This window comes from Giraffa tippelskirchi, chromosome 7 (genome assembly GCF_054371585.1).
Source record: "Giraffa tippelskirchi isolate mGirTip1 chromosome 7, T2T-mGirTip1v1.2.pri, whole genome shotgun sequence".
NCBI classification, from domain to species: Eukaryota; Metazoa; Chordata; class Mammalia; order Artiodactyla; family Giraffidae; genus Giraffa; species Giraffa tippelskirchi.
This window is the reverse complement of record NC_137281.1, coordinates 148624543-148650801: the sequence shown is the minus strand read 5'-3', so window position 1 is coordinate 148650801 and position 26259 is coordinate 148624543. Positions and strand designations below refer to the sequence as shown.

Below are 26259 nucleotides of genomic sequence, written 5' to 3'. Positions count from 1 at the left end.
TGGAGAAGATGCAGGTTTGATCCTTGGGTTGGAAAGATCCCCTGGAGAAGGAAATGGCAACCCACTTCAGTATTCTTGGGACTACTGGGAGATCCCATGGACAGAGGGGCCTGCCCCACCCTACAGCCCGTAGGGTTGCTAAAGAGTCGGACATGACTTAGTGACTAAACAACAGCGATCACATCAAGGGCCTCCCAGGTGGTGCAGTGGGGAAGAATCCACCTGCTAGTGCAGGAGACACAAGAGTCTCGGGTTAGATCCCAGGTGGGGAAGATCCCCTGGAGGAGGAAATGGCAACCTGCTCCAGTATTCTTGCCTGGAAAACCCCATGGTCAGAGGAGCCAGGTGGGCTACAGTGCATGGGGTCACATAGAGTTGGAAACGACTGAACACAGTCACATCAAGAGGGCCCCATCCTTGGGACCTAAACAGAATTATCCCCCAAAGGCCCAACCTTCAGATACCTCACACAGAAAGGCTTACTTAGGGCTTTAACATCTGGATGGGGGCAGAGACACAAACGCTCAGCCCCTAACATTCTGCCCAAGGCCCTCCTGTCTGTGCTCCATCTGTCAGTCATATCCAACTCCTTGTGATCCCGTAGATTGTAGCCCACCGGGCACCTCTGTTCTAAAAGTCATATTTTTTCAGTTCAGTAACTCAGTCGTGTCTGACTCTGTGACCCCATGGACTGCAGCACGCCAGGCCTCCCCATCCATCACCAACTCCCACAGTTTACTCAAACTCATGTCCATCGAGTCGGTGATGCCATCCAACCATCTCATCCTCTGTCGCCCCCTTCTCCTCCTGCCTTCAGTCTTTCCCAGCATCAGGGTCTTTTCAGATGAGTCGGTCCTTTGCATCAGGTGGCCAAAGTATTGGAGTTTCAGCTTCAGCATCAGTCTTTCCAATGAATATGCAGGGTTGATTTCCTTTAGTATGGACTGGTTGGATCTCCTTGCAGTGCAAGGGACTCTCAAGAGTCTTTCCAACACCACAGTTCAAAAGCATCAATTCTTTGGCACTCAGCTTTCTTTATAGTCCAACTCTCACATCCATACATGACCACTGGAAAAACCATAGCCTTGACTAGTCAGACCTTTGTTGGCAAAGTAATGTCTCTGCTTTTTAATATGCTGTCTAGGTTGGTCATAGCTTTCCTTCCAAGGAGCAAGCGTCTTTTAATTTCATGGCTGCAGTCACCATCTGCAGTGATTTTGGAGCCCAAGAAAATGAAGTCTGTCCCTGTTTCCATTGTTTCCCCATCTATTTGCCATGAAGTGATGGGACCAGATGCCATGATCTTAGTTTTCTGAATGTTGTTAGCACTTAATAAATCCTATCCTGAGTGCTAGTTGTACAGTGAATAGAAATCAACCTGGTGGTTTCCCTTATGGAATATTATACACATATAGGGTGATAACACCATTATTTTTATTTGAATCACATCAGAGTTCAGATTTAGCATTCAGATGGTAAAGAATCTGCCTGCAATGTGGGATACCTGAGTTGGATCCCTGGGTTGGGAAGATCCCCTGGACAAGGAACTGGCGACCCACTCCAGTATTCTTGCCTTAATAATCATGCCTGGAGAATCCCATGGACAGAGGAGCCTGGCGGGCTACAGTCCACGGGGTCACAAACAGTTGGGCACAACTGAGCAACTCACACACATGTGCTTTGACTGAGGCCATGTTATAGAAGTTGCTTCACAGTTGAATCTCAGTTCATTAAAATGCATTTAATTTTATGAAGCTTTGAGAGGATCACACAATATTTCAAAGCAAACTAAGGATTAAACTTCCTGCTTCCTGGTCAGTCCAGCCAACTGTGTAAATTTACATGGTCTTGCTGGTTTGGGTGTGTCTGAAAATAAAGGCAAATATCTTTTTAAAAAAAATCCACCCACAGCATTCCTGGCATATGTATCTCCACACATTTGTTAGAGACGTAGGAGTTCTGAAAATTGCCTTACTTTTTATTCGTATGTTCTGTTGAGAAAAAACAGTTCAAACAATTTCAGGGTTAAAAGGTGAGTTAGGTACTGGTATTCAAACACAGTGTTCTTATGGCAAAACATTTTTATAGGTTTTTTTTTTTTTTAAGATCAGGATGTTCTTTTTCTTGTGTTTTAAGTGCTCTTGATTTTGCTTTGTCCAGCTTAATAGCTTGCTTACATGTTATTACTTTTAAAAAACAATTTCTTTATCTTCAGATATTGACTTATTTTTAACTATTGTGTTCTAAACACATTACAGCTTTGCTCCTGCATAAAAGTTTACTATGCACTAAATGTTAACACGGACTTCCACCTCTGGGAAGAGATTGATAAAGACCTAAGTCAGTTTTATGAATAGTTTTCAGAAGTTCTTTAGGCACCAAATTGAATTAGTACCAACAGATTCCATGTATCATGCCTATGCAAATGTCTTTCTTCTATCAAATACAGTAATTTCTTCCCAAACTGTTCTGACTTGTAGTGTTCTAGTAGTTTTCTCAAGCTAACATTCCCAGGATACAGTAATCTAAAATGTATTTAGTCCTTGAATCAGGTTGCCTGGGAGGCCAAGAAGGAGTCTTCTATTCCTTTGGAATTCTTCTTAACTCTACTACAGTGCTCAATTGAAAATATATGTTCCTGGTAAATTGTGATTATAAACTGTGACAGAAAGGGAAGCCTGGCGTGCTGCAGTCCATGGGGCCACAAAGAGTAGGACACGACTGAGTGACTGAACTGAACTGAAATTGTGATTGACCATCCTCACAGCAGTTGGTTGTTTCAGAGTTAAGATTAAAAGTACGTACAAACTACTTAAGTGGAATTATACTGTAAAGCAACATTTCCATTAAAATTGAACAAAGAATAAAAAGTTCTCACCTATGGGATCAAAAGTATAGTATCTTGGTGTTTATGTGTTAAAATTTGGATATCCCTAAAAAAGGAAGCTAGGCATAATCTTACAATGTTTGGAAAGAGTCACTAGGTCAGGATGAAGAACAGAATGATTTCAGGACTGTTACTGATCACTCTAACAGTTTTTTCCCTTGTGTTAGATTTCACTTTCTTTTTGCTTTATACAGTGCTGGATCACTCCTATGTAAGCATTTTACTTCTGCACATAATTTCTTTGTGTTAGCACTAACAATAAAGGCCAGTATAAACTATGTGTTTTCATAGGGCCTAGTGGTGATAGTTATTTGAAATCCTATGGCTTGATGACTTGAAGAATATAAGCTAGTAAAACATTTATGTATGTTTTATTTTATTCTAAAACTGAATTTACTTTTGATTATTTGTAAGCTAATATGCTATTTTCAGAACAGGCTTTCTCTCTGTCTATTTCTGTTTTCTTCATTAGAACAAAGAACATTATGGATTCTTCAACTATACCATTTTAGGATTTCTTTTGTAGAATAAAACGATAGAAATCAGTGGTAAGCGTTTTTCTGAGACAGTCCTTCTTCCCTTGTTTCTCTTTGCTGTTCATCTGAAATATATGTGACTTAAAACTTATTTCCATTGAAAAAAATTATGCCCTGCTTAGAACTTAGTGGATGTTTGGGTTTTGGTTTTTTTGACAGTTACTTGAGAATTCTGAAGGTTGCACATCTGTAGGTACGCAGATTTTAAGTAGTAATCTTTTTCTTATCATGACTGAAATAAGCATTTTTAACTTCCCTTTTAGATACATCATGTTACACAAAATGGAGGACTGTATAAAAGACCCTTTAATGAAGGTTTTGAAGAAACACCAATGCTGGTTGCTGTGCTTACTTATGTGGGGTATGGTGTCCTCACTCTCTTTGGATATCTTCGAGATTTCTTGAGGCATTGGAGAATTGAAAAGTGTCACCATGCAACTGAAAGAGAGGAACAAAAGGTAATTGTCAGTCTTTGATTCTGTAAATGGAAGCCTTTTATCTTGCTGTTTTCACTCATTTTTTTTCTCTAGGCATTTGGGTATACATTAAAATAAAAAAAAAGTAATAATAATGTAGATGCAGTTAAATGAAAACATTCCACAAGGAGAGTGAGGACAAAGGTAAAGTCACAGAGAAATCAAAGCATTTAACATAATTTCATCATCACAAGAATCTGTACTTACTTAATGGATAAGAAGGCTGCAGTTCACAGGTTAAGTAGTGTTTCTGTTAGAACTGGTTTGTGGAGACAGGTCTGTGAAGAGCCAGAAGCCATGACCTTTCTGTTCACAGTACTATATGGTGTCCCAAGTTGTGTCTGCAGTCTTCTGGAAAGATCGTGTTCTTCAGAACACGTTGTGTTTTGTCATAGACATGTTGTACACGCATGTCTTGTTCACAGATCGCCTCTACTCCCCCAAAATGCAAACCCTGAAGCAGAATGTGAGGGAGCTACTCTGTTTCCATGGAAAGCAATCTTATTTTAGTCATGGTAAACAGAGATGTAATGATTGTCTCTGGGGAGGAGACCCTCTTTCCCCTCACTTCACTTTTCTCTGCATACTCCTTTGTGTCTCTATGAAAGTGAAAGTGAAGTCGCTCAGTCATGTCTGACTCTTTGCGACCCGTGGACTGTAGCCTACCAGGCTCCTCCGTTCATGGGATTTTCCAGGCAAGAGTACTAGAGTGGGTTGCCATTTCCTTCGCCAGGGGATTTTCCTGACCCAGGGATCGAACCCAGGTCTCCCGCATTGCAGGCAGACGCTTTAACCTCTGAGCCACCAGGGAAGCCCCTTGTGCCTCTATAGTTATATATAATATACATGTATTATCTACTCTTTAAAAAACTGTTGTAAATCAACTATACTCCAATAAAATACAGACAAACAAACAAAGCCTAAGTCATCCTGTACTAAGGAACAACACTATGCTCTTTCCCAAACCAAAATTTTCGTTATGGGCATTTTTTTTAAGTGTTTCAATTTTATTATTTAAAATGATAAAAGATTTTCTTTTTCCTGTAATAAAGGCTTTTTTTTCCTTTTTTCATTGAAAAAATAAATGAATAAAATCAGAGTGAAATAATGCCTGATCTTGCAAAAAGCAAACTTGAGTGTTCTTGCATGTGGAGTATGGAGAGGGTGGCCCTCCAGGCCAGGGCATGTTCTAGATCAGAGAAGGGATTCGGAAGTTGGGCGCTTGTGGCCCACCAAACCTCTCACAGTGATGGGGCGTTAGAGGAGAGAGGCAGACATGGCGGCGGTGAGACCAGCGCGGAGCGGAGGGCAGTGACACTGGGAGTGGGCGGTGAGACGCGGGAAGGGGGGTGAAGCACCAGGAAGCACGGGGAAGGAAAGGGCGTCCTCGGCTCCTTGGAGACGGAAACCAGTCAGCATGTGGACTGAGGATCCTGAAACCGGGAGAGCTGAGGAGCCAGGCCCTCTTCTCTCAGCTCAACCATGCTGTCCCCTCCTCAGCCCCAGAGCCACAAGCTGCCCTTCCTCGTTGCCCTGTCTAACACAAGCACAACCCTGCATTCTGAACTCTACAACTCTGAACACCATACTCATTTTCACCATTAAAACGAGAACAAATTAAATTTCTTTTATTCACTTTTTTTCCCCCCCCTCTACCACTGGAAAAACCATAGCCTTGACTAGACGGACTTTTGTTGGCAAAGTAATGTCTCTGCTTTTAAATATGCTATCTAGGATGGCCATAACCTTCCTTCCAAGGAGTAAGCGTCTTTTAATTTCATGGCTGCAATCACAATTTGCAGTGATTTTGGAGCCCAAAAAAATAAAGTCTGACACTGTTTCCACTGTTTCCCCATCTATTTCCCATGAAGTGATGGGACCAGATGCCATGATCTTAGTTTTCTGAACGTTGAGCCTTAAGCCAACTTTTTCACTCTCCTCTTTCACTTTCATCAAGAGGCTCTTTAGTTCTTCTTCACTCTCTGCCATAAGGGTGGTGTCATCCGCATATCTGAGGTTATTGATATTTCTCCCGGCAATCTTGATTCCAGCTTGTGTTTCCTCCAGCCCAGCGTTTCTCATGATGTACTCTGCATATAAGTTAAATAAGCAGGGTGACAATATACAGCCTTGACGTACTCCTTTTCCTATTTGGAACCAGTCTGTTGTTCCATGTCCACTTCTAACTGTTGCTTCCTGATTTGCATACAGGTTTCTCAAGAGAGAGGTCAGATGGTCTGGTATTCCCATCTCTTTCAGAATTTTCCACAGTTTATTGTGATCCACACAGTCAAAGGCTTTGGCATAGTCAGTAAAGCAGAAATAGATGTTTTTCTGGAACTCTCTTGCTTTTTCGATGATCCAGCGGATATTGGCAATTTGATCTCTGGTTCCTCTGCCTTTTCTAAAACCAACTTGAACATCTGGAAGTTCACGGTTCAGACTAGAAAATCTTTATCTACAGGGACCTCTCATAGTGTCTGTACACTGAGGCAACCTAATGATTGACATGTAGAGGTGGGGGTGGGGGCAGTGCTGATTGTGTAGAGAGCTTTGCTGCTGAGGGGATAGAAGTGTAGGCAGAGTCACGGGGAGTGTTTGGGAGAGCCTAGAAAGTGCACGTGTGAGAAGTTGTGTTTGAATGTTTGGTAGGCAGTGAGAGGTCCTAGGCAGTTTAGAGCAGTGGAGTGACTGGAGCGTGTGCACAGCTGGTGCGGTCTCTCTCACAGTGTGATGGACGAAGGAATGAACCCATGGGGATGCATCTGAACTCCTTTGTGAAGGAGGACATTGTCTTCAGAATTTGTTTCACATCTCCAGAGGGTAAATTGTTTCGAAGCATTGGGACTGCCTGTGTGTGTACTTCACTTTGTGTAGAAGGATTGGAACACGTAGATTTTCCTCTTAAATCTGATTCTGTTGAGGAAACATGAACACTTCAAAATCGTGGGCCTTTGCAAAGCACCATGTAGGTAAATAGTACTTGGATTGTATGCAGATGTAGAACAAAAAAGTAAACTGAGTAGCACAGAGTGAATCAGGAAATAATTCTTGAAGGAAGTAACAGGAGGAAGTAGGTAGAACAGAGGGGACATTTGCCTATAGAGTTTGTTCAGGGGAGGTCCATACTCAGTCATTCAGATCCATTTCAGTAGGATTTTCATAGTAGATGGCATTGGCAGCTAAAACCTGAGTTCTGACATTTTCTTGTAACAGTTCAGCTTTTAGAAGGGAAGGAAGGCTTCTTGGGCTTTACGGCAGATCTTGTGTGTTTCCTGATGCTGGATTAGATGTAGTGCCAGGGACAGGCCAGTTTTAAAGTGTTGCTCTGGAAGGAGGGGAGGGAAAGTGCTTGCTTAGAATCCTTAAATGCAAATATAACGTTGTTACTTTCTCATTTCCCTGAGTGAGTGGTGCTTGTAACCACATCCTTATTTTTTCCCTCATTCCATTACAAAAGAGATCCTGCTTAAACTATTTATGTTAGTTCTTCTTTCTATGTTGCTTTGGGTAGAATGAACCACACAGTCATGCTAGTAAAGGTGAGTTTTGCGTAAGTGTGTTCTGTTTTATATAACTTGCATGACATTGTTGGAATTCTTTACTGCTTGAGTCTCTGTTATTGGTGGTGTTTTGGATGAAAATGTTTTTTTCTCAGTCTGATTTCTTCATTATGTGGGGTGAAGCTAGTAGTTCAGAAACATTTATGTGATAGATACAATAAAAGCTTGAGTTAATAAAAATGTTCCAACATCTAAATCGGAAATCCTAGAAGTTAGGAGCAAATTATGGTGGGTAGTTACCACACGGGCTTCCCTGGTGGCTCAGCACTAAAGAATCTGCCTGCAATGCTGGAGACACAGGTTCAGTCCCTGCATCAGGAAAATTACCTGTAGAAAGAAGTGGCAACCCACTCCAGTATTCTTGTCTGGAGAATCCTCGTGGACAGAGGAGCCTGGCGGGCTGCAGTCCACGGGGTCGCAAAGAATCGGACACAACTGAGCGACTAAGCACAGCACATCGCCAGTTAGCGATGTGGGCAATGAAGGGACTCAGCCGTAAGTATACTTGTATCCATTCTCCCCCGAACTCCCCTCCCACCCGGGCTGCCACATGACATTGGGCCAGAGTTCTGTGTGCTCTACAGTAGGTCCTTGTTGGTTATTCAACACTTTTTTTATTTTTTCATGCTTATTTATTTATTTAATTTTGTCTGTGCTGGTTTTCGTTACCGCGAGGGCTGCTCTCTCCTTGCAGTGCTCGAGGCTGTCGTTGCATGGCTTTTCTTGTTGGGGAGCACAGGCTCTAGGGCTTTAGGGCTTTAGTAGCTGTGGCACCTCGGCTCAGTAGCTGCAGCTCAGGCTCCAGAGCATGGGCTCAGTTGCCCCACAGCATGTGGGATCTTCCCTCATCAGGGATCGAACCTGTGTCTCCTGCATTGGCAGGCAGATACTTTACCACTGAGCCTCCAGGGAAGTCCCCTGCCTGTTTTTTTTTTTTTTTTTCTTTAAACGTCTTTATTGAGATATAATTTATATACTATGAAGGGCACCTGTTTAAAGTATACAGTTCAATGATTTTTATTACTATTTACAGAAAACATACAGCCAGCACCATAAGCTAATCTTAGAATGTTTTCATTATCTGAAAAAGGAACCCATATCCAATAACAATCTCCCTTTCTCCCTCACCCCATGCTCAGTAGCCACTAATCTACTTTCCGTCTCTAGACATTTCATATAAATGGGATCATACAATGTGTGATTTTTTGTGTCTGGCTTCTTTCACTTGGAATGTTTTTGAAATTCATCCATGTATAAAAAATGAAAAAAAGTGAAAGTGTTAGTTGCTCAGTTGTGTCTGAGTCTTTGCGACCCCACGGACTGTGATTGCCAGGCTCCTCTGTCCATGGGATTCTCCAGGCAAGAATACTGGAGTGGGGTGCCATTCTCTTCTCCAGGGGATCTTCCCGACCCAGGGATAGAACCCCGGTCTCCTGCATCACAGGCAGATTCTTTACTGTCTGAGCCACCAGGGAAGCCCCATGGTGTAGTATTTCAATTATTCATTCTTTTTATTGCTAAATCATATTTCATTGTATAGAGTAGTCATCTGTTTTTATTTCTTCTAGGGATTTCTCACTGGGAATCTAAATCCAAAATAAACCTTTTAAAAAAGTTTTATTGTATGTTACCACTTTCCCCTTTTGCACTAGTGACGTTGCTAGGTTTGCCGGAGTTTCCTTGTCACCTGTTAGGCTTTTTTGTTTATAGCAACAGTGTAGCTTTTTTAGGAAATTTTTTTGTCTTTTGAATCTTGAGGTCTCTCAGAATGTGGAAGTTTAAAAAACAGGTTTCCTATCCCATATCCTAAGTCATTCCAAGTTTAAATTGAGTACCATTGCAGTGTTAAACTGGCAAGCCGATTTCAAAATGCTTATTAAGATAAAGTTTAAAAACAATAATAAAATTCATGGGTCCCAGAGACTACCTGTAAGCCCCTCAACAGCTCTTAGATCCCAGTTTAAGAAGCCATGTTGAGGTTTCCTTAGATTTCAAGCTGTATTTTGGTTTTGTTGCTTTGGAAAATGCCATGATATCTTCGGTAGTAGATGACTGAAAATGTGAAAAAACCAATCTGCTCTGCCTGAATGTGGCTGTCCAGTAGAGCTTGTCACAGGTAACAAGACCAGTACTCGGCTCCTGTTCACTACACAGTCAGTGCTGGCCTCTGGGATTCTGGTGAGTCAGCTTTGCCTCGGTCTGTCCTATACCACATCATTGCAAGTAGCATAGATGGTTATTTCCCCCATCTTAGGAAAAACCTTCTCTCGATCCTTTCTCCTCACTTACTGCTCCTTTCTTCTTTTAAAGCAGAGTTCTTTGATACAGCAATGTCTTGCTTTCCACTCTCCACTGAACCCACTCCAGGCCAAATTTTGCCCCCACCACTTCAACTGAAATGATTCCTATATTGCAAAATCTGATAGTCCTTTTTCAATCTTCGCCTTGTTTGGCCTCTCAGCAGCATTTGATCCAGTTGATCCCTCCCTCCTTCTAGAAGCATTTTGCTCACTTGGTTTCCGGGACCTGATTGCCTGTTTTTCCTCCTGTCTTTCTGGCTGTTTTCTCTCATCCTCTCCTGCTGCATCCTTGTCATTTGCCCAGCTTCTCAATGTGGATGTAGGTTGCGGTGCAGGCTTCATGCTTAGTCCTGTACTCACTCCCTTGGTGATTTCACCCACTGTTTTGGTTTTCAGTGCCCCTCTGTACGATGATAATGTCTAAATACATGTCTTTAGCACTGTCTCCCTCACTGGGCTCTACACTGTGTAGGTAGCTGCTCACTTGGCGTCTCCACATAGGCCCCTCAAACTCTGCGTGTCTTAAACTGAGCTGACATCCCCTTCTCTAATCAACCAGCAGTCTTCCCCATCTCCGTGAATGACAGTTCTCTTCTTCCAGTTGCTTAGGCTTAAAACTTTGGAGTTATCCTTGGTTCTTCTTTTTGGCATATGCCATATGTGGTCCATTAGGAAATTCAGACTTCACCCCTTTTTATCAATCTTAATTTATCACCTAGGCATAATTTATTGCTTACTTAGCCTCTCACTCCTCTGCTCCAGGCACACTGGTCTCTGCATTTCCTTCAAGGCTCTTAAGTAAGTATACTCTTGCCTCGATGCCATTGCACTTGCTGTTCACCTGCCAGGAAAGCTCTGCCCCAGGCAGTCTTGTGAATGGTTCCCTTTTTCTTCTGTATTGTACTCTGGCCACCCTAGCTAAGTTTCAGCATGATGCCAGCATTTTACATCCTGCTTCTATGTTTGATTTTTGTTTTCATGAGCACTTTTCACTGCTGACATACTTCATATTTTATACATGTGTCTTGTTTCGTACCTGTTTCTTCCACCAAAATATAAATTCCACAAAGGCAAAAAGAGTATTATTTTCTTTTTGTTCACTGTATAATCGGTGCCTGAAAGACTGCTCAGCACATGTTAATGTATCATATTAAACATATTCAGTTAAGTGTTTAAGATGTGAGTACTAAGATGTGAGTGGTGGTAACAATTACAGTGAAAAGTTCTGGGCTTTGAATTGATGTATTCACAGTCCTGTGTGTGTGTTGGTGTGTGTGTGTGTGTGTGTGAATATATATTCAGATACAAACACACAGATGACCCACTTTTAGATTTAGGGAAAACAAATGTCTCTAATCTTGAAATCTCATTTTATGCCTTCACTGATGTTACAGAAACAGCAAGGAAGTGACCTCCTATAACGTTAAAAACATGAAAGAACACACAGTAAGTAATATGACTTACATGAATAGTAGGGAAAGTTCAAAGATTTTGACATGACCACAGTTCAAAGATTTTGTCACCAGCTTAATAACTTTTCTCAGGTTATTTCACCTGATTGTCTTCATTGCTGCTGCTGCTGCTCAGTTGCTTCAGTCGTGTCCGACTCTGTGCAACCCCATAGACGGCAGCCCACCAGGCTCCGCCGTCCCTGGGATTCTCCAGGCAAGAATACTGGAGTGGGTTGCCATTTCCTTCTCCAGTGCATGAAAGGGAAAAGTGAAAGTGAAGTCACTCAGTCGTGTCCGACTCTTAGCGACACCATGGACTGCAGCCTACCAGGCTCCTCCATCCATGGGATTTTCCAGGCAAGAGTACTGGAGTGGGGTGCCATTGCCTTCTCCAGATTGTCTTCATTAAGTAGAGCTAAATATGACATTGTTAGTTTATAATACCCCTAGCCACAATAATGCTTTTTTTTAAATTAATTTTTATTGGAGTTTAGTTCCTTTACAGTGTTGTGTTAGTTTCTGCTGTATAGCAAAGTGAGCCAGCTATGCATATACATGTATTCCCTCTTTTTTGGATTGCTTTTCATTTTCAATACTTCTTCAGGTGGGAATTATATAGGATTTTCAAATTCTCTTAATTTAAGTACTGAAAAAATTTTGTCATGGTTTAGCTATATCTGGACATATCTTATGAGGTTATTTCCTTCTTTAGAAAAGGTGTTGCCAAAACAAAAGTTTAGACCATTAAAGACATTTTTTCATTAGTCTGTCTTTGATAGGCAGTATCCTCTTTATCAGACTTCCTAGGTGGCTCAGTGGTAAAGAACCCACCTGCTTGCTAATGCTGGACCTGCAGAGATTCATTCCCTGGGCTGGGAAGATACCCTGGAGGAGGAAGTAGCAACTCACTCCAGTGTTCTTGTCTGGACAATCCCGTGGACAGAAGGGCCTGGCGGGGTAGTCCATGGGGTCTCCGAGTCAGACACGACTGAGCACACATCAGTCAGTCAGTCATCCTATTTGCAACCATGAAATGTCTCAACAGTACTGTAGTAACCTATAAACAGCGTTAGAGCGTTTTTACAGAAAAGGCTTCAGGTGTGTAGCCTTCAGTTTCAGCGACCAAAGGTTTGGAAGCACCCTGACGTTTCCCGGATAGATACGTGCCTTAGTGCCAGCAGACACAGTGGATTTTCTTGTGGTCAGATGTTAAAGCAAATTAGGTCACACGCTGTTGAGCCAGGCAGTTCAACAGACTCTGTCACGTAAAACTTTTGTTTGAGATTTATTGGAAAATGCTCTTTTACTTTTTAACATATTCATTGGTTATATACAACCAATAAAGAAAGGCAATGCCAAAGAATGCTCAAACTACTGCACAATTGCACTCATCTCACACGCTAGTAAAGTAATGCTCAAAATTCTCCAAGCCAGGCTTCAGCAATATGTGAACAGTGAACTTCCAGATGTTCAAGTTGGTTTTAGAAAAAGCAGAGGAGCCAGAGATCAAATTGCCAACATCCGCTGGATCATCGAAAAAGCAAGAGAGTTCCAGAAAAACATCTATTTCTGCTTTATTGACTATACCAAAGCCTTTGACTGTGTGGATCACAATAAACTGTGGAGAATTCTGAAAGAGAAGGGAATACCAGACCACCTGACCTGCCTCTTGAGAAACCTGTATGCAGGTCAAGAAGCAACAGTTAGAAGTGGACATGGAACAACAGACTGGTTCCAAATAGGAAAAGGAGTACGTCAAGGCTGTATATTGTCACCCTGCTTATTTAACTTATATGCAGAATACATCATGAGAAACACCGGGCTGGAAGAAACACAAGCTGGAATCGAGATTGCCGGGAGAAATATCAATAACCTCAGATATGCAGATAACACCACCCTTATGGCAGAAAGTGAAGAAGAACTAAAGAGCCTCTTGATGAAAGTGAAAGAGGAGAGTGAAAAAGTTGGCTTAAAACTCAACGTTCAGAAAACTAAGATCATGGCATCTGGTCCCATCACTTCATGGGAAATAGATGGGGAAACAGTGTCAGACTTTATTTTTGGGGGCTCCAAAATCACTGCTGATGGTGATTGCAGCCATGAAATTAAAAGACGCTTACTCCTTGGAAGGAAGGTTAATGACCAACCTAGATAGCATATTTAAAAGCAGAGACATTACTTTGCCAACAAAAGTCCATCTAGTCAAGGCTGTGGTTTTTCCAGTGGTCATGTATGGATGTGAGAGTTGGACGGTGAAGAAAGCTGAGTGCAGAAGAAGTGATGCTTTTGAACTGTGGTGTTGGAGAAGACTCTTGAGAGTCCTTGGACTGCAAGGAGATCCAACCAGTCCATCCTGAAGGTGATCAATCTGAGTGTTCATTGGAAGGACTGATGTTGAAGCTGAAACTCCAGTACTCTGGCCACCTCATGCGAAGAGTTGACTCATTTGAAAAGACCCTGATGCCGGGAAGGATTGGGGGCAGGAGGAGAAGGGGACGACAGAGGATGAGATGGTTGGATGGCATCACCGAATCGATGGACATGGGTTTGGGTAAACTCTGGGAGTTGGTGATGGACAGGGAGGCCTGGCATGCTGCGATTCGTGGGGTCGCAAAGAGTCGCACATGACTGAGCGACTGGACTGAACTGAACTGATATACATATGTATAACACACATCTTGGAAGGTTAATAAAAAAGTGGATGTGGATGTAATGAGTGCTTGTATAAGTGAGCAGTGATGAAACTGCCACCTTAAAGGTAACACATTGCTGTCACCTCAGAAACCATACCTGGACATGTCCCTTCTCAGTCCTGCCTTTTCCCTCTTCCCTAGGCTAACAGTTGGCTTGACTTTTCTTCCTGGTTTTATTATCTGCATGTATATCTGTAAGCAATAAAATTTAGTTAAGCCCAGTTTTGAACATTCTATAAATGGATTTGCATTGTATATGTTTTTGTGCCTTAGTTCCTGTATTCAGCATAGGATTCAGCTGTTTTGTAGCGTACTTCTGCTTCGTTTTCGTTGCTGTATAGAATCCCAGTGTAAGAGTATACTACTAAGATTTGTCTACTGTAGTATCAGTGGTCATTGAGGCTTTTTTTTCCCCCAGTTTTTGTCAATGACTCATAAAGCTGCTGTCAACTTTCTGATATATGTTTCCTGAACATGTATCTATGAATTTCTCAAGCCTTGGAATACATGGGTTATAGAAGATGCATGTCTTCAACTTTACTAGATAGTGATAAACTGTTTTTCAAAGTGATTGTACTATTTTTTACACTTACCAGCAGTGTTTCAGAGTTCTCATTGTTCCACATCCTAACCAACAATTACTATTGTCAGAGTTAAATTTTTTTTGCCAATCCTGATGTATTTACGTCTAGTATCTCATTGTAGTTTTAATTTGCATTTCTCAGTTGCCCAATTAAGCTAAACACCTTTGCATTATGTTTAATGATCATTTGATGTTTCTGTTTCGTGAAGTGCCAATTTATCTGTTGGGTTTCTGTTTTGTTTTGTTTTTTCTTAGCAGTTTACAGGAAATGTTTATGTCTTCTAGAAGACATTTTACAACTGTCTAAGCCCATTTTGTGACTTGTCTTGCCACTCTGTGTATATCTTTTTTAAAAACTTACTTGTTTTTGATTGAAGAATAATTGCTTTACAGTACTTTATTGGTTTCTACTGAATATCAGCATGAATCAGTCATAGGTTTTCTGTGTGTGTTTTTTAATGAACAGAAGTTCTTTTAAAGTAAGCAAATTTATCAGTCTTCCTTTATGAATAGTGCCTTTGTACTTTGTTTAAGGTATTTTGTCCTAAGTTTGTGGATTTGTTTTCCTGTTTTCATTGCGTTGTAAAAATAAATATACATCAAATCACATGAAAATACCAATATTTCACCATTTTTGAACTGCCAAAATGATAATTTCATGTGATTTAGTCTAATAAAATAAGATAAAGAAGGAAAGGCATATATCTGGACATAGTATAGATGTGTAAAGGTATATAATATGGCTGTATATAATATGGTTGGTAAGTACAACTTAGGTTGTGATAGAAATTATTAATTCTTCTGAAAAAATTGCTTCTCTGCGCTATAATTAGTACCTGTTTTTACATGAGAGAAATAAACTAGATGTCAGAAGGTGGGCCCTTGGCTTTTGACCTCTGCAGTTCAAATAAAACATTCCCTCAGGGATTCTTGTCGTCTGTGTCACTTACCTCCTGTGGCTGAAAGACTGGTCTGAATGCAGAATAAGCACAGGCTTGTTCAGCCATTTTTCTGTATGGATGTATGTACCCCCACATGGCCCCATTATTCGGCTTTTCAGAGAAAGCTTCTTTGTCATGGGGGCCAAAATCCTTTTATATAGTAGATGCTAAAGTTTTATCTTATTTATTTATTTATTTTTTAGCCGCATTGTGCGGCTGTGGGATCTTAGTTCCCCAATCAAGGACTGAACCCAGGCCCAACAGCAGTGAAAAATCCAAGTTTTAACCCTTGGACCACCAAGGAATTCCCTGGAGTTTTGTCTTTAGACATTTGGGAAATGCTAGCTTTGCAGCCATTGCTTATTATAGCTTGTCTCTCACACTGCCGGCGAACTACAAGCTCAGTTTTTACTCCTCTACCCCTACTGTGGCTCTTATTTACTGGGTTGGAGAAAAGGTTTGTTTGGTTTTCCTGGCTTCAGTAGCACTTAGTTGTCTTTAACTTCATTCAAAAATTTTGTTAGATTGTATTGTGACAGGTGTTATATTAGTGTGCATTTTTAAAAAATTATCAAAATTGTTGAATTTTTGTGTAGCTATTTAAATATTGAAGATGGAAGAGAAAAAAAAATATTTTCTCCATATTGAAAAAAGAAAGTGGAAGTGTTAGTTGTTCAGTTGTGTCCGACTCTGCAACTCTTGGACTGTAGCCCACCAGGCTCCTCTGTCCCTGGAATTTTCTGGGCAAGAATATTGGAGTGGGTAGCCATTCCCTTCTCCAAGGGATCTTCCCAACCCAGGGATCAAACCCCAGGTCTCTTGCATTGTGGGAAGATTCTATGCTTTATTATTTCAAGAAAGGTAAAAATGCAGCTGAAACACACAAAAAAAGATTTGTATGGTGTATAGAGAAGGTACCATATTTATCTGTCAAAAGTGGTTTGTGAAGTTTCATGCTGGAGATTTTTCGCTGGATGATACTTTACCATTGGGGAGACCAGATGAAGTTGATTAACTAATGTGTCAAATCGAGACATTAATTGAGAATGATCAACATTATATCACACAGGAGATAGCTAACATATTCAAAATACCCAAATAAAGCATTGAAAATAATTTACACCTGCTTGGTTATGTTAATTACTTTGGTGTTTGGGTTCCACATAAGTGAATAAAAACTTTCTTGACTGCATTTCCACATGTGATTCTCTACTGAAATATAATGAAAAAGTTCCATTTTAATTTAAAGCAAGCTGTGATGGGCAATGAAAACTGGATACTGGACAATAATGTTGGAACGGGAAAGATCATGGGGCAAGCGAGATGGACCACCACCAACTGCACCAAAGGCTTCGCTGGTCTTCATCCAACGAAGGTGATGTTGTGTATGTGGTGGGATTGGAAGGCAGTCCTCTATTATGAGCTCCTTCCAGAAAACCAATTAATTCCAACAAGTACTGCTTCCGCTTAGAGCAACTGAAAGCACTTGACAAAAAGCTTCCGGAATTAGTCAACAGAAAATGCATAATCTTCCATCAGGATACTGCAAGACTGCATGTTTCTTTAATGACCAGGCAAAAACTGTTACAGCTTGGCTGGGAAGTTCTGATTCATCTACCATATTCACCAGACATCGTGCCTTTGGATTTCCATTTATTTTGAACTTTACAAAATTCTCTTAATGGGAAAAATTTTAATTCCTTGGAAGACTGTAAAAGGTACCTGGAACAGTTCTTTGCTCAAAAAGATAAAAAGTTTAGGGAAGGTGGAATTAGGAAATTGCCTGAAAAATAGCAGAAGTTAGTGGAACAAAATAGTGAATATGTTGTTCAGTAAAACTCTTGGTGAAAATGAAAAATATTTGTTATTTTTAAGAATCTGCCTGCAATGCAGGAGACCCCAGTTTGATTCCTGGGTCAGGAAGTTTGGTGGCTCAGATGGTAAAGAATCTGCCTGCAATGCAGGAGACCTGGGTTCGAATCCTGGGTTGGGAAGGTCCCCTTGGAGAAGAGAAAGGCTACCCACTCCATTCTTGCCTGGAGAATCCCCATGGACAGAAGAGCCTGGCGGGCTACAGTCCATGGTGTCACAAGGAGTCGGACACAACTGAGTGAGTAAGCACGGCACAGCACCCGCTTCGGTATTCTTGGGCTTCCCTGGTGGCTCAGACGGTAAAGAATCGGGAGACCCGATTTCAATCCCTGGGTAGGGGAGATCCCCTGGAAAAGGGCATGGCAACCCACTCCAGTATTCTTGCCTGGAGAATCCCCAAGGACAGAGGAGCCTGGCGGGCTATAGTCCATGGGGTCACAAAGAGTTGGACACGACTGAGCAACTAAGCACACAGCACACAAAAGACTGAAGAAACTTTCTGGTCAACCGAATATTTGAGTAGTAAATTTCCAGTTGTGACAGAGTATCTGTGGATATTTTCTCTTAAGGAAATGTAAATGTTAGAACCAATTGCAGGAGAGATGGTATCAGGTACCACAAATTCCTGAGAACTTTGTGACTCTGCTTTAGCTTTATTTAAGGAGATTTTATCTACTGTGAGGCTTATTTAGTAGGCACTTTAGAGTCCAATGTCCTAGAAGGTTGTTAATTTTAAAGTTTTTGGGAATGCAAACTAGTACAGCCACTATGGAAAACAGTGTGGAGATTCCTCAAAAAACTGGAAATAGAACTGCCATATGACCCAGCAATCCCACTGCTGGGCATACACACTGAGGAAACCAGACTTGAAAGAGACACGTGTACCCCAATGTTCATCACAGCACTGTTTATAAAAGCCAGGACATGGAAGCAGCCTAGATGCCCGTCAGCAGATGAATGGATAAGGAAGCTGTGGTACATACACAATGGAATATTACTCAGCCATTAAGAAGAATACATTCGAATCAGTTCTAATGAGGTGGATGAAACTGGAGCCTGTTATACAGAGTGAAGTAAGCCAGAAAGAAAAACACCAATACAGTATAATTTTAAAGTTTTATGTAGAGCCTTCTTTAGCAGTGAAAATCTTTTACGGAATAAGGCTTAAACTTTTAATATTTTCGATTAGCTTATTTAAAAGATTGATTTGGGTTGGCACCAAGCCCAGATCTGAGGGCTAGAAGCTCAGTAGTTTGCTGACTGTTGTAAAACCCTGGTACGGTTTTCTTCTGTCTCGTTGACCGATTACCTTCAAGTAGACCTCATGTGGTCTGGCCACTCTGTTCTGAGCAGAACATTATGCCTTAATTAAAGCTCCACTGTGACTGTATTTTTTACAGACTTAGATTTTAGCATAACTTATAAGGGAGATCTTTAAAGTCTAAAGTCTTGATCATGGAAATTCATTTTGAGATTCTTTTAAAAACTCCCATCCAAGGAAAGAAACCTAAGATAGGTATCTTTGTATAACCTACCTTTTAGTTTTTTCTTATTTATAGTCCTTCTTTGGATTCATTTCCTTTTGATCCTTGAAAATATGCAGAGAATGGAATCTTAATTTTGGAATTATTTTTCTTGGTTGAAACTGGAATTACAGGGTTTTATTGCATTTCCCTTAATACATTATGGGGGCAGGGATGGAGCAGAGAGCAGTGTTTTTAAGGTTATTAAGAAGGAAAACCATTTATTGACAGAATTGTACAAGTAAGTTTTATTTTTATGAGGACTGGTTTACAAAGCTAAATTCTTTGACCCTACTTTTGTGCAGTCAAGTAGTTACTTGCAACCATTTTCTTAGAGCTCATTAGTCAAAGCTAAGTGATTTTATGTGGTTGAGTTGTCTTTTTGTTTTGTTTTGTTTATTATAATTTATTTTATTTAACAATCTAGGAAGTTCGCAGCCATCAGCAGTTCCAGTACAATTTCAGGTGCAATTGGGAATTCAGGAATCTCCGTGGAGCTGTTAGTGTAGCGAACCTTGTAGGTAAAATACATGCATACTTTCGATAGCACATGTGAAGAGATCTCTCTAAAATTGACTTCATTCTCAGCAAACTGACCTGGGCCACTCAACATGGCTTTTATTGTTCCTGATGTTAGCGCATGTTCTCTCTTTACAATAAATTCATGGCCATCTGAAGATATCAATTTGACATACATGGCATCAGGGCCTTCACAGCCACCATAGGTTTTCTCTTCTCCATCCATTATGTTCTTATGAAATTCTACTTTGCGTCCACAGGAACTTTAGTCGTTTCTCGTCAGCTCCGCAGCAACCGCAGCCACCGCACCGGGTCCCCGCGCACCGCCACAGCCCCTACACCAGGGCCGCCCCCCCACCCCCCGGTTGAGTTGTCTTAAAACAACAGAAAGAATGGATGCCTTCCCAAATGTTTTCCATATCAGTTAATTCTGATTAACTGACCTCTCATTCTAAAGTGCTCTTGTAATATGAAAAGAGAAGCTGTGCAGAGAAACTCGGTTGAACATATAGCATCTCACCATTCGTTGGCAGGACTTCGTGTCATTGTACCAGGATTTCGAGAATTTCTACACGAGGAATCTCTACATGAGGATCAGAGACAACTGGAACCGGCCCATCTGCAGTGTGCCTGGAGCCAGGGTGGACATTATGGAGAGACAGTCTCATGACTACAACTGGTCCTTCAAGTGAGTCTTGGTTGGGAAATTATTTCAGAGGATTTCTTCACCTCAGAAGAGTTTCTGTTGCAGTTAGAGTATTCTGTCAAAGCAGGAGTAGAAGTATTGAGAGTACAATACAGCATGATTAACTTTCTTGCATGTTGTTCATTGTTTTGGAGATTTTTTAAAAGGCATCTCTGTACTACATCTGCCACTGTTGGATTATAGCTGAATAAAAATTTGACTTACTAAGAAAAACACACACAAAGAAAAATCATCATTTTTGTTGGGCCGTTTACTAGAATCAAGTGTCTGAATTTATTTATAGATATTTTGATTTCTCAGATGATTCAAGGAGTGTTTTTACTTAAATGGATTGAACTGTTTAGAAAACTAATTTTTTTAATTGGAGGATAATTAGTTTCTGCCATATATCAACATGAATCAGCCATAGGTATACATATGTCCACTCCCTCTTGAACCTCCCTCCATCTCCCACCCATGCCAGCCCTCTAGGTTGTCACAGAACACAGATTAGAAAATTTTATATATTCATAAAATTTTGTTTTTATTGTACAAGCATTACATGGTTGTATGGTCATTATTTTTTTTAAAAAAAAAGATAATACAAATAAAGTGAAGGTCCTCTGTGAGAACTAACCACTGTCCTTTTGCAAATCCACTTCCCCACAAATGCTCACTTCCTAGAGGTGACCATTATTATCAGTTGATTGTATATTATTCCTCCAGATTTTCTGTGGCATATGTATGTAGTGTGTTACTGGGGTTGCACACAGTTTTGATTTACACAAATGGTATCTTACTATAGAAATTATTTTACATCTTGCTTTTTTGCTTGCTAACATATCAGTAACATCTTTCTTGTGTCTATTCACAGCAAGCTCATTATTTGTAGTGGCTACTTAGTATTCTACTGAATAGATACATGTAATGTAGAACACATTGGGCTGCCTCATCCTATCTTAAAAACCCCAAATCTCTGCGTTAAGACAGGAGCAGTTTATTTTTTGTCTATGCTTCATGACCATCTTAGACCAGTAAAGCCTCTGAACTGTGATGTCCTTACTCTGGGGTCCAAGGCTGACTGCACTTCCGCCATGTGGAATGTCACTGGCCCATGTGCCCAAGAAAAGGACATGGTAGATGAATTGTGTAGTGACTTGAAGGATCCTTAAATGTATATCCTTTTATATGTGTCCAGGAACTGCTTAGTCAAAAATATGTATTGTATTCGTTTTTAGACGAACTTTTTGGCCAACTCAATGTATCTTTTGATAGATGAGTACTGCCAAACTGCCCTCCAAAAGAAAAGGGTATTCTTATCTACAGCTTATGCAAGTGGCCTGGCCAACACTGAATGTGGTCAGTTTTTTCTTTTTTCTTTTTTTAAGTAAAAATTTTCTGAAGGTCATGCTGCGTGGCTTGTGGGATCTTAGAGTTCCCTGGCCAGGGATTGAACCCAGGCTACAACAATGAAAGCGTCAAGTCCTAATCACTGGACCACCAGGGGATTCCCCTGACATAGTCAGTTTTTAATCATCGCTACTGATAAGTGAAAACTGGTATTTTGTTTTAATGTCCATCTTCCTAATTGGTAGTGAGTCTGAGCTGCTTTTAATGGAGACCATATTCTCTTAATTCCTACAGATGGTGCTTCGTTTTGTATTATCAATGAGTTTATTATCACATGTAAGTGTTTGATTTGCTCCTGAGTTTCATGAACTTTTATACTGTTGAAATACAGGTACACAGGAAATGTAATTAAAGATGTTATAAACATGGGTTCCTACAACTATCTTGGATTTGCGAGGAACACTGGACCATGTCAGGAGGCAGCTGCCAAAGTCCTAGAGGAGTATGGAGTTGGAGTGTGCAGCACTCGGCAGGAAATTGGTAAGCGTAGGCTATTATTAGTTTGGTCAGCTAATGTTCTTAACTTTTTGTCTCAGGAGGGACTAATACTGATACAGAGCTAGAATATGAACATCCAAATACATACTTTGCTGTGGAGTTTAGATCAAGTAAAGAATGGCTTATTTTTCTGAAGTGATGGATGATTCTAATGGTTCAGTGTGTTTTGAGATATTTTTATCTTTTCCATTATGTTTTACATACAGACTGTCTCTAGAAAAGTTCCATTAGGTATTTGTTTCATTTATAGCTTTTATGTTGACTTTATTAGTTAAATGATAGTGGTTGAGAGAACTCTTTACTGGTATGCTGAGCCTATGGGCAGATGAGGGTTAATCTGCTTCCATACTGGTAAATTGGAGCTAATAATAATTTCTACCTTATAAGGCTGTTTCAAAAATTAAATAAGCTAATTTATGTCAAGTGCTTGTACCATGGTAAACCCTCAATAAATGTTAACTTTTATTATTATTACAAGTCTATAAAACATAAAGGCGAACAGGGTTCTACAAAGAGATTTAGTTTATTTAAGCTCAAAGGGAGAGTCTTAATTTTTCCATCTTGTTCAAGAGAACTGATAACCATAAAAGTTATAAGACAATTTTCTGAATATTTATTCCTGTGAATCACCCCAAAACTTAGTAGGTTAAAGCAGTCGTTCATTATGGTTTCTCGTGGGTCTAGAGAATGGCAAGTGCTGCTGGGTCATTCTTCCTTGGGATCCCCAGTGATGTGCTTAAGGGAGCCTTATGCAGTGATGACACAGAGTAACCACACCTTATATCTTTATGGCCCTTTATAAATTGCTCAAACATCTTATCTCTTTTGATGTGTATAACAATGTCATGAGGTAGATAGACCAGATATTATTATAGGTATTAAACAGATAAAAAACAGAGGCCCAGAGAGGATAAATCACTTGCTTAAGCTTTAAAGAACATATAGCATCCTAATTCAGTGGTCTCCTTTCTCAGCATCTTTTCTCTTCTGCGTGTAGCCAGTATCATTGATGAATGTTGTTCGGTCTTTATGGATTTGAGCACTGGTGTAAAATCATGCACTGATGTAAAATCATAATACAAAGTTAGGGAAGGTGCTTTTTAACTCACCTTTTGCTACGTAACAAACCATTCCAAAACTTAGTGGCTCAAAACAGAAACGTATATTTATTTGCTTGTGATTCTGTCATTTGGAAAGGACTTGACATTTATCACAGCTCCATGTGGGGTCAAGTGGGGTATTACGACTGAGGGTAGCGTATCCACGATAGCATCACTTGCATGTCTGGCACCTCAGCTGATGGTGAGCCCTGCCCCTTCCTTCCATAGTCTCTATGAGCCCCTCCCTGTCCACATGATCTCTCTTTACAAAGGCTTTTTAGACTGTTTGACATGGCAGCTGACTTCAAATGTATAAAACCAGGTGCTGCCAGGCCTCTTAAGGCATAGACTTGGAACCAGCATGTGTCAATAGGAATGGGAGACATCGTTGGCAATCCTCTTTTCAGAAATGCCACCACAGGTGCTGCATCTGACTTTATCCAACTGTTGTGTCTTTATGAGCCTTGACTCTTCATGATACTGACTCCTTCATTAGACTTTAGTCTGAAAAGGTTATAGCACAGGCTATGGTTTCTTTTTCTAAAGTTATGAGTAATTCTTAAATTTGAACTTTGGTAACATTGACTTCATTAACTTCTTTACACAGGAAACCTGGACAAGCATGAAGAACTAGAGAAGCTTGTGGCAAGTTTCTTGGGAGTGGAAGCTGCTATGGCATATGGCATGGGGTTTGCAACAAATTCAATGAACATTCCTGCTCTTGTTAGCAAAGTAAGATTTAGTCTGTCACTTATGAAAGCTCCCTCATGTATATCTTCTTTTGTTTTGTAAAACATTCAGGCAAGCCAGAAAAATTTTGTCTAAGTGTATCCCATGGAAACTTAGACCAGTTGAAGCTTTTTTACTGAAACCCATGATCTTTTCTGTCTCCTTTAGATGACTCTTTCCTTCTTCATTTCATTTGAAAGGAATTCTTATAAATAAAATCTCATAAAAGACTAAAATTATGGAAGAAGGGATGTTTAGTTTGGAAATTATTTATCAGGTTGTTTCCTCTAGTAGAAAAATATGAAAATATATAGGTCCCTATTGTTACTGTGATGCACATTGTTCAGAGATATATGGGCAAGTTGTGTGTGTGTGTGTGTGTGTGTGTGTGAGAATAGGGCTTCCCAGGTGGCACTAGTGGTAAAGAACCTGCCTGCCAGTGCAGGAGACATAAGAGACTCAGGTTTGATCCCTGGGACGGGAAGATTCCCTGTTGGAGGGCGTGGCAACCCACTCCTGTATTCTTGCCGGGGGAATCTCCGTGGACAGAGGAGCCTGGCAGGCTATGGTCTGTAGGGTCGCAAAGAGTCAGACATGACTGAAGCGACTTGGCGCTCACATATGTGCATATATATATATAAAAATATGCAAGAGAGGAGATTTAACCACAACTATATTGATATCACATTAAACAGAAACGGTTTGTATTTCTAATTAGAAGACAGATTGTCAGATTAGATTAAAAATTTATTAAAAATTAAAGACACAGGCTAAAAGTAAAAGGATGGGAAAAGTTATAGCATATAAACAATAATAAGAAAATAATAATATGATTTATATAATATTATAGTATATAATAAACTAAAAATATTTTATAATATCATTATTGTATAACATAAACAAAGACCTCAGAGCAAACTGATAACTTTGCCATTGTGCATGCTTTCCTTAATAAGATATAATTATTAATGGTTTTAGCATTTTGTAGTTCGACTAACTAAACCTTTCCCCTCAGCTTCTTATCTTCCTGTGCTGGTGGTTTTGCAGGGTTGCCTGATTCTGAGTGATGAACTGAACCATGCTTCACTGGTTCTGGGAGCCAGACTCTCAGGAGCAACCATTCGAGTCTTCAAACACAACAGTGAGTTTGTTGTGAAATCTACTCTGGCTTTAGGGTTTAGGATTCTTGGGGGTTTTAGGATTCTTTTATACATATTAGTTAGTGGCAGTGGTAACAGTTATATTAACAGTAGAAACCATAAATGAAACTGAAGTACCAATACCTAAAATGTAAGTTCTGGTACTGTCTTTTAAAAGTTAGGGTTACTATCTTTCTCATTGGAATAAAAATAAAGGTGGAAGGAAGCCTTTCAATACAAAGTAAAACATTGTTCTTTTTATGACTTTGAACTTTTTCATCTTCCTTGTTTACAAATCACTTGTTCAGTATGCATTTATACTAGATGCCTGTGGTATGTCTTGCCATAACATTGTGGGTACTGAGGCGAATAAACCAGGCTTCCTGATCTCAAGGATCTCTGACTGGTTGCTAAAGAGCCTGTAGACAAACCAGTAGTTAGAATACAACAGACAAATACTGAAATGCAGATATGAACAAGTGCCATCAAAGAGAAAAGTGGCACTAAGCCAAGACTTTCTCCCTAAATGGAAATATCTTAGTGCATTATTAAAATAATCGTAATAAAAACGCATTACTTTCCAGGTTAAAATGCTCTCGTGTAGCAAAGAGATATGACCAAACTGTTTAATATCATCTTTTACCAAAATGTGTACTCAAAAGTCAAAAAGACAAGTATTTTAGACAAATGTCAGACAAAAGTCTGAAAGAAGGTACACTCAAATACTAGATGTGTGCCTCTGGATGGAAGGTTTATGGATGATAATAACCTTCCTTTCATCTTTGTTTTGTTTGAGGTGCTTTACAGTGAGCATGATATATACAGTGTTTTGATTTATGTAAATGGGGTTTATGAAGCACTGTTGTATGACTTGTTGTTTTCTTAAAGCACGTGGAAACTATGGCAGTACACGTGACTGCCCTCCTCCTGTAAAGAGCAAGGTGGCAGGCAGTGCTCTCATTCAGTCCATCCTTCCGTTTGAACATCCAGGTTGTTTCTGAGTTTTTCTGCCAGAAACAGTACCACCTACATTCACATTTTCCTCACTAGTCTGATGAGTGCCTTAGGGTAATTTCCCAGCAGTCTTTAGAATGCATGGTTAAAATGATATAAATTTGCTACACTTTCCCAAATTGCCTCCAAGCACTGTACAAATTTTTACTCAACAACACCTGAAATCAAAGACAGTGATGTTTTCTACTCACAAGCCCACATGCATCATTTAAAATCTTTCCTAATCTAATAAGTCCAATAACATTAATTTTTATTTGATTATTAGGTGTTGAGCAACTTTTTATACAGTTATTGTCTTTGTATTTCTTTGTAAATTGGCGATTTTCAAACTGTTTCTCTT

The 26259-nt window shown here is 40.1% G+C and overlaps 1 protein-coding gene and 1 pseudogene across 4 annotated transcripts in view; one reads left to right on the top strand and one right to left on the bottom strand.

The window, feature by feature from the left end:
* The window catches only part of SPTLC2 (serine palmitoyltransferase long chain base subunit 2), a 105776-nt gene that overhangs the window by 21505 nt on the left and 58012 nt on the right, over positions 1 to 26259 (top strand). For all 3 annotated transcript variants that reach the window (XR_014059607.1, XM_081510561.1, XM_081510560.1), the window contains exons 2-6: positions 3687 to 3881; positions 19878 to 20032; positions 21771 to 21919; positions 23645 to 23769; positions 24814 to 24907. Coding sequence is in view for 2 of the 3 variants with exons in the window: in XM_081510561.1 (XP_081366687.1) it covers positions 3687 to 3881; positions 19878 to 20032; positions 21771 to 21919; positions 23645 to 23769; positions 24814 to 24907 (718 nt within the window). In the remaining variant the exon portion in view is untranslated. The remainder of the gene's footprint in view (positions 1 to 3686; positions 3882 to 19877; positions 20033 to 21770; positions 21920 to 23644; positions 23770 to 24813; positions 24908 to 26259) is intronic.
* LOC145513638 (elongin-C pseudogene) lies at positions 19205 to 19657 on the bottom strand (annotated as a pseudogene). Its single transcript, XR_014059610.1, has one exon. The product of XR_014059610.1 is annotated as an elongin-C pseudogene (transcript).